The sequence below is a fragment of the Acanthaster planci genome, linkage group LG06 (assembly GCF_054643075.1).
Source record: "Acanthaster planci isolate LZ-2023a linkage group LG06, COTS_SCS, whole genome shotgun sequence".
Lineage (NCBI taxonomy): Eukaryota > Metazoa > Echinodermata > Asteroidea > Valvatida > Acanthasteridae > Acanthaster > Acanthaster planci.
Window position 1 is genome coordinate 14,200,718 of NC_141782.1, and position 13,183 is coordinate 14,213,900.

Genomic DNA, 13,183 nt, shown 5'->3' on the forward strand with positions numbered 1-13,183 from the left:
TCTTCACATGTTCATGTACTATAATTTCACCGTGCTGGTTTACGCATCCAAAATCATCTTGTCGTCTCGGTTTTTCTGCAATGATCATCGTTCATTTTTATTCTACCAAAATCTCCAACCTGCCGCAATCTGCCTCCCTCCCTTCCATCTACTCACCTGCTGTTTGTCCGAGCCGGCAATTAAAGTTCAACCTTTACAAAAAACTTCACGAAATCAGCAAACAGAACCACTAGGTGGCTCGTCATCAATAGCAGTCCATTGCTGCTCTTATCTAGCAATCAACAATTGAAAATAATCAACTACCTTTAACCCCCAAAGATGCGGTCGTTTTTCAGAGTCACACACAGTCTAGGGGGCGCTTTCTGAACTCGGCTGTTCCACACCCGATCGTTTTCTTAAAACTTGGTACGTGTTTTAAAGCTGCTCATTTTGGTTACATCAGTGAAATTTCAATCAAATCCAAGATTTGATATTTTTGTTATGGCCGCCCAAGGTTCATGGCCTTACACTTGCTGGCTCTATGCGCTGAGCTCTTCAATGGGAAAAGTACACATTTTGGGCTAACCTGCCTCCAAACAGTTGGCATTTTGCGAGATTGGTGTCAAAATGATGGCAAGACATTGGTTCAAAAACTCCTGAAGCCTCGGCACGAGAAAAACGGCATTGCCACCATATACGAAAAAAAAGTTAGGGAGAATTCTGCCCCACGTCACTTACCCACGGTTAACTGCAGACTTCTGTCAACTTTCGAACCCCAGGGACATAAGTACAAGTCTTCTGCCCAAACTGTGCGACACTGTCATTCTTCAAACGAAAACGTACTGTGTTTGAGGATTTTAATATCAACTTCTACAACATTTATCAGCTGGTAAACCATCTGATAGTAAATAGTACTGGTGCAACAAATAATAAATACATACAAAAGACATATAATTATACATCTTACTCGTAAGAAAGAAGCAGTGAACATTTTTACATGTAGAAATGATCGTTACAAGTCCTACACATCTAACAAGGCTTATATATACAGGCAGACGTCAAACATGAATACATTTTGAAAGTTTCACATGAACTTGCAAAAGGAGAGGTCAGTTAATGTAACCTTCTATGAATATTCCAGTGAAATCTATGACATCCATGTCAATGCAAAACTCTTTGGATTGGGGCATCTGGACTGGCAAATGGACGGTAGATTCTGTTTGGTTTCATGACCTACCAGTGGCTGGATACCACTCTTCGTTGCTGACGAATAACTGGCAGTTAATATTGGGTGGATTGCTTTTCTAATTTTAGGGAGGGTACAATTTGTAACCTTTAAGGCGTTCATTCATTTATTTCATATCATTTGTATCCAAAATAGTTATTGAAATACATTGAAATTTGTTGTGGTTTTGCAAGCCAGGTCAATAGTGTAAACAATAAACTATAAATACTAAGAAAAATGTTGCTGAAGGCCTGCGGCCCCCTTCCATCCTTGAAGACCAATGTAAAAGCGCTGGCACACACATGTGGCCACATGAGTGCAGCTCAAGTACTCTGCTAAGAACAGACCTTGGTGAAAAAAGGCACAACTGGCTCGGAGTCAGTGCCTGTATGTACTAGGATTCCTCCTCAAAATAAATGCTTAGATCTAGATTCTTAACAACATGTACTCTCAAAAACATGTTAAAATAATTAAAAATCAAATCAATTACCGTTAGCAGAAGTGTCATCTGATAACTCCTTTTTACAAATGAAAAACATCTTAGTGGGTATATTACATAGTGTTAGAAAAAGGACAATGCAACAAGGAATTTCATGCAAATATAGGGAAAACGTACCACCGCCGGTCAGCATTTTTAAAGTCCAACTGTGTTAAAGGACAGTGGTGGTTGTTAATTTTTCCACTGAAACAACAAACCATGCTGGGGCAAGTTCACTGCACTGCCCGCTACTGGTTAAGGTCCAATGCAAAGCCCTCTGACCTAGGTATTGATTGTACAAGTACATCAATGTGGCACAAACTCGAATGACAAGCTGCTTTAGATGCTGCACCTTTCGGAGATTAGGATATGAGCTGAAAACTTTCAGTTTGACACAGTGTAGACATATGTACAGGATCAATGTTGAGTGGCCCACATTTGAGGAAAGTGCTCACCTCAACAGGACCTCCGATGTAGCCCTTGATGTACTTTTAACATCACAGGGAAGTGCAGTATATAAATGATATTAGACCTCCCATACATTCAGTAAGTGGGGCTGAGATTTATCACCGGTCCTAATGGCTATCTGAATTTGACTCAAACAATCCTATCTGCTTGGAGGTTTGGAGAATACAAGGTTAACCAAACGGTTAAGAGTGGTACTTCAATAACTTACAGCACCCAGAAGAATCTCAGTCATACCTCTTACAAACCCAGCCCTGCTTCAAGGGGAATTCCTGACTGCCAGGACCCTCTGTCGCAAAGACAGGTCATCAGCATCTGAAGTAGGCACCTCATTGGTGCTAAGGCCAATCTGCAAGTCCCCCCCTTCCTCCCGCCTTAGTACGCTGTCGAATTGTCCTGCCTTTCCAGGATGGCGTATCGCATCTGGGTGGCTGCCGCACTCCGCCTTGAGCGCTTGAGAAAGATGCAGTAGCTGGACGTCGCTATCAGCACCACGGCAATGATGGCGAGGAGGGTGATGATGGCTATCGCGTACACGGGAGTTCTCACCTTATTCGGTTTCCTGTCGGCATCTGAGGGAGATAATAAGACAGTAAATATCTTTGTGATGGGCATCTGAATATCATCTTTGTGACTGGAAATACCACTGACACCACTAGACAGTTGACTCTGATAGCTCATCTTGAAGTCCCTGTGAACCTATCACTAGTCTTGAACCAAGTCCCAAGCTATTCAAATACACTGTAGTCGCATCCATCATAGGTCCCTGTGAACCTATCACTAGTCTTGAACCAAGTCCCAAGCTATTCAAATGCATTGTAGTCGCATCCATCGTAGGTCCCTGTGAACCTATCCCAAGTCTTGAACCAAGTCCCAAGCTATTCAAATACATTGTAGTCACATCCATCATAGGTCCCAGTGAACCTATCACAAGTCTTGAACCAAGTCCCAAGCTATTCAAATGCATTGTGACAGAAAGGATTCCTTTATGACTTTTCACTGTTACTTCTGACTGGACTTGTGGAGAGACTGGTGATGGACAAACTACAACACTGGGGACCGCTTACAATGCAAGATGCATACATGTACCTGTATTTCAGTGTGCTTCAGGCTGTAGGCTACTTCAAGAGACAAAAATACGTGACCCACGACATGAATCTGTAAATGCTTCTATCTTGTGTATGTGGGGCATACATGTACATTCGCAGATGGGATTTTTGCCAAAATTGTGATGTTCGTTTATTCAAAAAAGGAAGAAGATTGGAAAAGCCTTTCATGTGTTACTCGTAAAAACTGATACAACTACAAAGTTTTGTTCCTGGAAATTTTGAATTAGGTTCTTATTATCAAAAAAAAGGTCTTCTTAATACAGAAAAAATGTTCCTGCAGGGGAGATTTTTACACAAATGTTAAACGTACAAGGAGAGGAATTCTGTTCATCTTTCCTTGAACTATTTTCAGAACATTCAAACAGAAAACATTCAACTGCGAGAATTCCAGTTACAGGGAAATGTAGCCAAGTGGTTTAACCACTTCCTGCCAGGGCAGTTATCAATGTTGATGATGCTGGGCTGGGATATTTATCATTTTTTTCTGTTTTCAAAATTCTTAAAAAATTCCTATCTTCATTTACTGGACAATTACAAACACGTGAAGGACTGTCTGGTGTCCACTCTAGCCCAACAGACAAAATCTATTGACTGGGCCTTGTAACAAAAGACCGTACTCGGAACAAAAGACCATGCTGCTGAGAATGGCCAACATTTTTTCAGTTGTCAAGAGTAGAGGAAATCCGCCATTGTTTTGAAAGATTATACGACTGTTTGTGGCATTCAGTGTGAGCAGATTACCACCGGGGACAAAAGCACTCCAGCACTCCAGCGATGAGCGATACAATATCGCTGCACGCTAATCTGGCCCCTTTTGAAAAGATGGCAACGGTTTACTGTGTCCAACTTCGGTAACAAAAAAAACTTATGTAACATCACACAATCTGGGCTCTTTTTACAAGGTGGCAGGCCTGGCTGAAATACTCGGGCATCAATACATGTTGTCTTTCATATTAGAGTAGCCACCAGACAGTCACTCTATGGTGTTTGGGCATTCAGGAAAAAAAGATAAGAATTTTTAAAGATTTTTGAAAACCTCACATATTGAAAAATCGCCCGTATGTAGGCACTGCATTTTTAAAGGCACCCGGCAGGAAGCGGAAAAAACATGGGAATAAAAGTGTGATGAAGCAGTTTAAACCGAAACTAAGCCATCACACTTTTATTTCCATTCATGAACACCTATTTGGGGGGAAAAAGTAAAAGCCAAAAATTCAATTTTTCCAGTGATTTTATTTGATATCTTATTATATCATGATCACTACAATTTCAATCAAAAACCTAACAATGCTGGCCAATGAAATATAAGTATCAGCTAATGAATATTCATGCCAAAATGTGGGTGCACTCTACAGAGTAGCAAGATCTATCACTGAAGGAAGTCAAGATGTTTCTCCCACCTCTTAGGAGGCATGTGACTCCAGCTGTCAGCTCCCTGTCGCAGACGTGCTTCTGGGCATTGTACCACTGGATGCTCCTGCACTGTTCCACCAGTTCCTCCTCGCCGGTACACTCCAAGCCCCACATGCTGACCGGCTCTTTGCCGCTCCCATAGAAGCCAAATTGTTCCACTGGTTCCCCGCCCTCGTAGCCTAGTTGCCGACATACGACCTGCGCTTCGCTCCTGCCCAGACCCGCACCACACACGGACCCCCAACTGCCACGGTGATAGACCTCAACCCTTCCGTTGGACGCTTGGGTGCCGTTGCTGAGGCGCACGACAATTTCTATGTCTGATGGGGAAACCGAAACTGGTTAATGGTCAAAGACTTGCTTATAAAACAAAATAAAATGAACCAACGAACGAATCAACAAATACTAACAATCCAAGGTAGGACTCACACTTAAAAAACCATGTTTAATTGATACATGGAGCGTTTGCGTAGGTTAACATGTTTAGAAGTGTAGACTAAAGCATGAAAAAGTACACTGCTTCATTGGAGCTGTATTTGAATGGCATTTGCCCGTAGACAAATTGGATATGTATTCTACATCCTATGCACAATTGGGCCACAAGACAACTAAGATTCAATCATTACACCAATAATGCATGTTTGTGAGAGCCAAGGTAAGAATAATTTCATGAGATGACAGATTGAAATGTCCTATTCCAAGAGGTAAGACCAGGTGGGATGCAACATTTAATCTGTCACTTGATAAAACTACTCTTTCCATTACACAAATTGTGAAAAATTCATCATTCGTCTCATAGATGCCTATTATTAAATCCTTGTTGTGCATGAGTGAATGTTCTACCAGTACTTTCTTGGCTTGTTGCAAAAGCATGATACCAAATGTTCAGGTTCTAAGCTAGACTGAAAGTTTCTTGGTGTGAGAAGCCGCTACTCAATACTGTGCTTTCACGATGCAAGTGTGTGGTACAGCATTCTTTGCCTGTGTTAACAGCTTCCACTGTGGTGGGCTATATAATCAGTCGCTCTGTCGAACGTACTGAATAAGTCAATGACACATGATGGATGGCCTCTCATTAAAATGATGGTGATGCATTATGTAAACACACTAAATTTTGCTCTTTGAGGCGGGATGCAGAAGATGAGCCGCCTTATAAAACTGAAAATTGCAGCCTCGTGTTGGTTGATGATATATCGTACATGCGTATGGTACAAGGATTTCACATCTGCCTCATGAAAATATTGGAGAGTTTTGGTTAGCTGCAGCTTTGCCTGATTCTTTTTTTTCTCATGAGGGAGTCTCCTTCAGGCAAAAACCACGAAGCTAATTGAAATGACTAAAGCGCTAACTCCTCATTCGCCATGCAGAGACGTTTTGATGCCATCCTGAGTGTACACATTTTGAATTACTGTGCCTACTTGTAGTTTTGGAGAATAATGACATTAACCCTAACCCCCTAAGGGTGTACATGTATGTAAATCATACTGAAACTGTTGGGGCTACTGAGACAAAGCAAAATTCAAGTGATGTACTATCAATGCAACGTATAAGTTCAACATAGGCGAATAACAAATGGGCACATTTTTGGTAGACTAGTATGTCACATTAAATAGCCTGAGTTAATGTAATCTGCAGCACACCGCTACATGTACATGTACGTGCATTGTTTATGCTGATGTTTATAATAAATATTAATTTATTGATGATGCATTTAGGTTCTTGAGTGCAGACACCGATGTGCAAATAGCCTAACAAAACTTTCCTATAGGTTTGTTCATTAAATATGGATGCATCCAACAGGCTTCACTTTGCACAGCAAGGGCGGCACTCCAGTAACATACGGGCAGGACTCACCGCCTCCAATCTTGGATCCATGACAGGCCACGGCAGCCGTTTCCTCAGGCCCGCAATTCTGCCAGTCATGCCGGTACCACTCCAGCGGGCCGCAGCGTGCCAGGTTCTTCTCCAGCCCCGTCCGGCAATCAACACGGTCCAGGAGCAGTGGTCGACTACCGTCACTGAATGTCTCACCGGATGTCCGGTACAGGGCATTGTAATAGCCCAGCTGGCGGCACACAACCTGCGCCGCCTTCAAGTCAAAGCCTGAGGCGCAGACTGTACCCCACTGGCCATTGTGGTAGAGTTCCACCTGGCCCTCTTTCTCCATGCTACCTCCTGTCAGGCGGACCTCCACTGACGACACTGTGAGATCATTATTACTGGAATTAATTCTAGAAATTAACAGCAGCAACAGGGAATACGGCCGTTTCATAATAGTGCGCCACCAAGAGTTTGCAACCCATTGGCCAATCACAATGCGCGAAATTTGTCGACCCTTTCCAAACGCACATTGGGTCGACAAATTTCGCGCATTGTGATTGGCCAACGCGTTGCAAACTCTTGGTAAATCCTGATAAATCTCACCCCTGAATGTCTAAGAGTCTAAATACGCGCTGAGAAATTTTGCTTACATGTAAATCAAGCACGAGAGCCATCAAATTTTACCATATATAAAGTCCAACTTTGAATTAGGACTGAAGCGGCATTTTCTTGTGGGTTCGAAAAAATGGTATTTTTGACCTGGAACACGTTTACCGTGGAATACACGTAAAATAATTGTCAAGGGGTTGGAAATGGCAAAAAATGAGCAATTCAGAAACAAAATGAAAAATGTAAAAAAGAAAAGTCTTTATACATGTTATAATGGCAATTTGATATGGACTTACAAAACAGAAAGAAAATAAATTATGTAAGTCACAGAATATTAACAAAATAAATGACTGTTACCCACAGGCATGCATCTTTGCACATTAGTCAAAAGTAAAAACAATATCGACCAAGTCTAAATACAAATCAGTCATTTGCGTACCTGTGTCAGGAATCATGTTGCTGTCGCACATGACGCCCGCTGTGTCATGCAACGAACAGTCCGAATGCTTTGGGTACCATACCAACCCTTGGCAATCTTCCAATGTTTTGGCAGATCGGTTGCACTGTACGTTGTCCAGAATAATCAAGTCCGCATCACCATACCAGCCTGGCTCCAAGACCTGGTGGACCAGTATTTTTGTGGACATTTACACGAGTTTAAAGAATTTTTCCTGTCGGAAAAGTTTGACAGGTTTTTTCCAACATGTAATACTCAACAGCAAGTTTGCTTATGTACAGTGCCATGGAAGTAAACAAGACTGAGGCCCTTTTAATGATTAGACCAAACAAACTGCACCGTAAAGCATCTGCACCATTTCCAACTGGTTACAAAAATTGCTTGACAATTCTGGTACAAATCCACGATGCATTATCCATGTTAACAGAAGGTCCCTCACTTTTCTTTCTTAAGTGGTAAGTCAACTGACAATAACCTACATGTAGATACAGAAAAAATGCTGAATTCGATCTGTGGAATCTGCCAACTGCTTGTCAATTTGCCAAGTAACAACTGGTTCATATCATAAGTATGAGTCACATTTGTGGTCTCGTGAAAAAAACTGTAAAAAATGCTCGCACCTTAAGTGCCTTTCTGTAGTCGAGCTGGCGGCAGAAGACGTCGGCCTCTCGTAGGGTAAAGGAATAACCGCAAACACTCCCCCACTCACCATTGTGGTACACCTCCACTCGACCCTCTGACTCCAAAAGTCTGCTAGCCAAGCGCACCCTCACACTTGGATCTGTGCAGTGAAAGGAAGGAATAAACAGGTGGCTGGCACTGCTGAACGAGTCCAGGGAAATTGACCGGTTCAAGCTGCAGGTGTCTTTAGCACAATCAGGCTGAGTGTATGCCCAGGCATGGCTGACGGATTAAAGCATCTTATGCACCTCGACTCACCTCTATACGATGTCTGAACATGTTAATCCCCCTTGTCTTTTGCACACACACAAACAAAGTCCAAGAGGTCTGTTGAGGAGGACCATACGTTGAACCTGAACTTGGCCACTCTACACGGCCTGTTGTGGTGACGAGTATTAGTCTGTGGGTGTTTCCCCGAAGTGTTTGAAAAATCCCAGTGGCAGGGCAGGGAAAAATTCAAGAGACGTTCAAGTGACTCCTGGCATTTGGTTGTGAATCAGAACTTAGCCACTCTATTTTGCCTTTCTTGAAACTCAAGGTTTTCAGCCAAAATAATACTGTTCCCAAGTGGCTAAAGTAATTTTTCTCCATGACATGTGTACATGTACATACTTTCTGGCTCGTGGCATTGCACCCCAGCATCCTCACGGTGGTGGCAATGTGTGGACGGGTACCACTTCTGCAAGTCACAGTCCAGGATGGATGTTTCCATCCCGCGGCAGCCCACGTCCGACTGCAGTATGGCACCCTGGCCCTGGCCGTAGCCTGACCCCGCCGTGATGGCTGGTCCGAAGCCCAGCTGGCGGCAGACCACCCGGGCATCCTCGATGCCCCACCCATCGTCACAGATCGTACCCCATTCACCATTGTAGAACAGCTCCACTCGCCCCTCGTACTGTGTGGTGCCATCAGCAAGGCGGATACCGGTTTCATCTACAAGGCATCAAGATATTTGTTTTATGGAAGAACATATATGACACAAAAGTCATGTTGGCACTGTTTCCTCTATGGTCATAAATTTCTGGGAGAGGGTAAGAAAACTTGTGAGTTGGCAAACAGGCTGTAGTTGAATGAAATAGTAGAGGACTGTATATGTTTACCGGAAGTTGTTACAGTCAAAAATGGACAGGACAAAATCTTGATGTGAAACTAGGCACTGATTTTTATTTCGAGACAGAAATCACTCTCTGGTATCAATCTCGTTGTAGTGTCCACACTGAAACACATGAATAACGGGCTAAGGAATGCCCAAGACAGGGCAAAATGTATATGTAAAACCATCACGGACACTGTTAAACAGTTCTGGAATTTTATACTGGCCCCCTATGTACTGTACATGTATATTGAGCAATGTGCATCCTTTCAAATTCAAGGATTCTACTCTACTGAGGCAAAACCTAGCTTCTCAGGACAAGGCATAGAAACTTCTGGGCAGCAAATGCTATTTCGAGACTACATGCCCCCTAAACAAAGATTATGACAAATGGGAAGAGCCACCAACAATGGGATGGATAGCTCAGTTGGTAGAGCACTGGTACGGTGTTCTGGAAGCCACAGGTTCAAATCCCACTCCAGTCAATTTCTTTGTTCATCTTTATAATCATTTGTAAGCACCAAGTCATTTTCCCTACACAATTTGTTTCAATTTTAACTCCTTTCAAAAGCTATAAGCATCCTGTTTTGGTGAATGAATTGGGGGCAAATGAAGCGACGTACTTGATGACGCTTTGCAAATGACGCCAGCATCATTGTAATGATCGCAGTTGTGCTGATACCATCCTTGGTGGCGGCAGTTGCCCAGTTTCTCCTCATGGCCGTCACAGTCGACAAATGACATCAGGATGGTCCCGTTGCCGGGTCCAAACGGGTCACTATAACCCTTGACCGCAACGGCTCTCGTGTACCCCAGCTGACGACAGATGACATGGCCGTCTGTCATGGACCAGCCACTCATGCCACATATCGTCCCCCACTCGCCATTGTAGTAGACCTCCACCCGGCCAGAGTGGGGTGCTGTCCCATGGACGAGGCGCAGGGACATGGACTCTGGTATTGGCAAACCACAATTGAGGGTGAGATTTAGACAGGGGCGACATTGGGGGATGAAGAAAATCCACAAAACACCTGGCACAGATTGTAACTATGACAATAAAAAGGACTTTTTTAATACTGATTTTTAACAACAACAGTGTAATGGGACAGTTTTAAACTAGTCCATAATTTTCCGGACATAGACCATGAAGGACAGAGCCAAAGGGGACATTTGTTATTGTCACCACGCCCTACTGGTTTTATGCTGTGAATTTTCATACCTGGAGCACTTGTGATGTCATCCTGATGGCAAGCAACAGCTGCCCTGTACATCTCCGGACCGAGCATGTCACTGGCATTGCGGCTATGGCTGCAGTTCATCAACGTCGCCTCGTCTCCCGCGCAAGAGACCAGCTCGTTCCACACTGGGTCTGCCTGGGCCTTGTCCTTGTAGTTGGCATAGGGGGAGACCAGCTCCCCACAGCCCAGCTGGCGGCAGACGACGCGCCCCTCGGCCACGCCCCAGTGGGTGCGGTAAACATTGAGCCATTCCCCTAGGTAAACTTGGACCTGACCGCTGCAACGTGTGGCCCCGCCTACCAACCTCAAGGTGTTATCTGAAAGCGAACAGATCACAGGAATCCTACCTATTTCGGGTGCATGTACATGTATACAAAGAGGGCAGAGAATTTTTTTGAAGAAAAAAGGTTTGGGGCTGACCATTTTCTTCACCTTATGTAATCTTTATACTGGTCACTAATTACATGTATGTTGGGAATGCCAGAAAAGCTAGGAATGAAATATATTATGCCCTCCCTATAGCATCAGTCTCAAATACAGATGGGATGATCCTGACTGCACTGCGCTCGGTCAACTGTGATCAGAAAATGTCGAAACAATATTTCTTAACCTCCAAGTTTCGCGGCATAGGGCGTACACCTACCGGTAATGAGAGTTCATTAGAAAACTGCAAACCCAGCACTTAGCTACTGGTGGCATATATCATTGATGTACATGTACAGTTTATGAAAAGGCAATACCACATGTGCTATGTGTTCAGTCATACACGGGCACAGCATGACACATTGATGCTGGCTCACTATACATACTGTACATGAATATGTACACGTAGTCGGGCCGTCCCAACTGCAACAACATTAGTCAGGGTGTAACAAAATATACCTGTACAGTGTACATGTACTGTGTGCAATCAGCCTACAAGTGTTTTGAGAAATTACTTTCACAACTGGTTACAGCTCTCCTTCTGCTCCCAAGAGTGATGTACATGTACTGTGCTCTACCAACTGAGCTACACATGTACCAAGCCCTTTGTTGGTGGCTCTTCCCATTTGTCAATATCTCTGGGAAGAACCACCAACAAAGGGCTGAGTAGCACAGTTGGTAGAGCACTGGTACAGTATTCCGGGAGCCGCAGGTTCAAATCCCGCTCCAGTCAATTTCTTTGTTCATCTTTACACGGTCAAGCTGCACATTGTTGAATAGGGATACATGTATACGTGAATACCATATAACATGCAATTTCCGTGTTAAAACTCTGAAGATGTTTGTCAGATACATGTATGTCTACATCAACACTTAAACAGATGGTAAGTCCAACTTACCTGCTGAAGTTTTAAAAGCGCTAGACTCATTAACAGCAACAGTCATAACTAACGTGGTTACGAGGAACATGAAATGCATTGTCACATCAGGAGCACCCTATCACCAGAAACAAGAAAGACTGCAGAGAGAAATAAAAAAAAAATCCCCCATTAACAAATAACACCCAACATCCTTGTAGTTCCACTTCCACAGGTTTTGAAGGATTTTGTTGCAACTAATTATCATGTTCTATCTTCTGTGGCAAAAAGTTGTAGAATTTGTAAAGATTTTTTTAAAGGAAAAAGTGCCTGAAATTGTGTAGGTCTGATTTTCATCTTGTGAATACAGACTCAAAATGACAATGAAGCATGGATGGAACCAGATGATGATTTCTCAATCACAAAAGATGTCCAGTTGTCATGCCAGCAAAAACAGGTAAAACATAAAATAATAGTATTAATGGCTTTGACACGTGCCAAAATTTAAAGTACAATAGTCTAAAATAAAAAAGACTTTACCATGACAGCCTCTGTAGGAGGATTGTGTACTTCGGGACCCTCCATTGTTATTATTCTTGTAAAACAGGTCAGTACCCAAAAGTGTGACGACCAAAGGCAATGTTTTCCCTATTACAGTCACCCTGTTTTTTGTGAATTTAGAATTATAAATTGTGAGAAATCTATTTTTTTTTGCAGATATAACCAAGTATGTGTAGGTTATATTATTCCTCCTTGTGTAATAAATTAACACTGACACATCGTTGGCAAGAAACTGGGTCCCACAATACACACAATCCCCCTTCATTCATGGCCTCGCATTTTTAATTGATCAGGGCCCAAGGCTCCAGTTTACATGTACACTCGGCTTGTTTGACCAGTGACCACTGTTCCTGGCATTGACAGTCCATTGCCTAAACTTAAAGCAGGCCTTGTCTCTAACACTGTACGTAGACCAAGACATAATGTTACAGTCATGACAGTCGGTGACAATGCAGGCGTACAGTACTCTTTGTCTAGTACCATCACTTTAATTTTCACAAATGTTTCATGCAAAAGTTGTTGAAGTTTCAATGATCTACTGACAATTCACAAGTATAAAATGAAGGTAAAGAACGACATGATTCTTGATACAACACAAATTAGTACATGTATGTACAAGTGTGCCTCCGTGGTCAAATTAACGATGGGCCTACCTTTCGACAGGACAAAGTTTGCCAGCCTGCCGATCCGTACACAACAAATGCAGCCGGATATGGGGCCTGCTTTACTCACACAATGCACAACAATGTGTAGTCTGGTAGCAAAACTTAGTGC

General features: G+C 43.0%; 1 protein-coding gene across 1 annotated transcript; it reads right to left on the reverse strand.

Annotated features, from left to right (window-relative positions):
* Window positions 1-819: 819 nt before the first annotated feature.
* Window positions 820-13,183, reverse strand: LOC110988400 (scavenger receptor cysteine-rich domain-containing protein DMBT1-like). The gene is made up of 10 exons (XM_087137528.1): window positions 13,063-13,183; window positions 11,891-12,009; window positions 10,550-10,885; window positions 9,954-10,283; window positions 8,850-9,170; window positions 8,177-8,337; window positions 7,539-7,719; window positions 6,524-6,871; window positions 4,657-4,989; window positions 820-2,719 (listed from the first exon to the last, which is right to left on the reverse strand). Exons 2-10 carry the CDS (start codon window positions 11,967-11,969, stop codon window positions 2,523-2,525), a joined length of 2,286 nt encoding a protein of 761 aa, XP_086993654.1. The 5' UTR covers window positions 11,970-12,009; window positions 13,063-13,183; the 3' UTR covers window positions 820-2,522.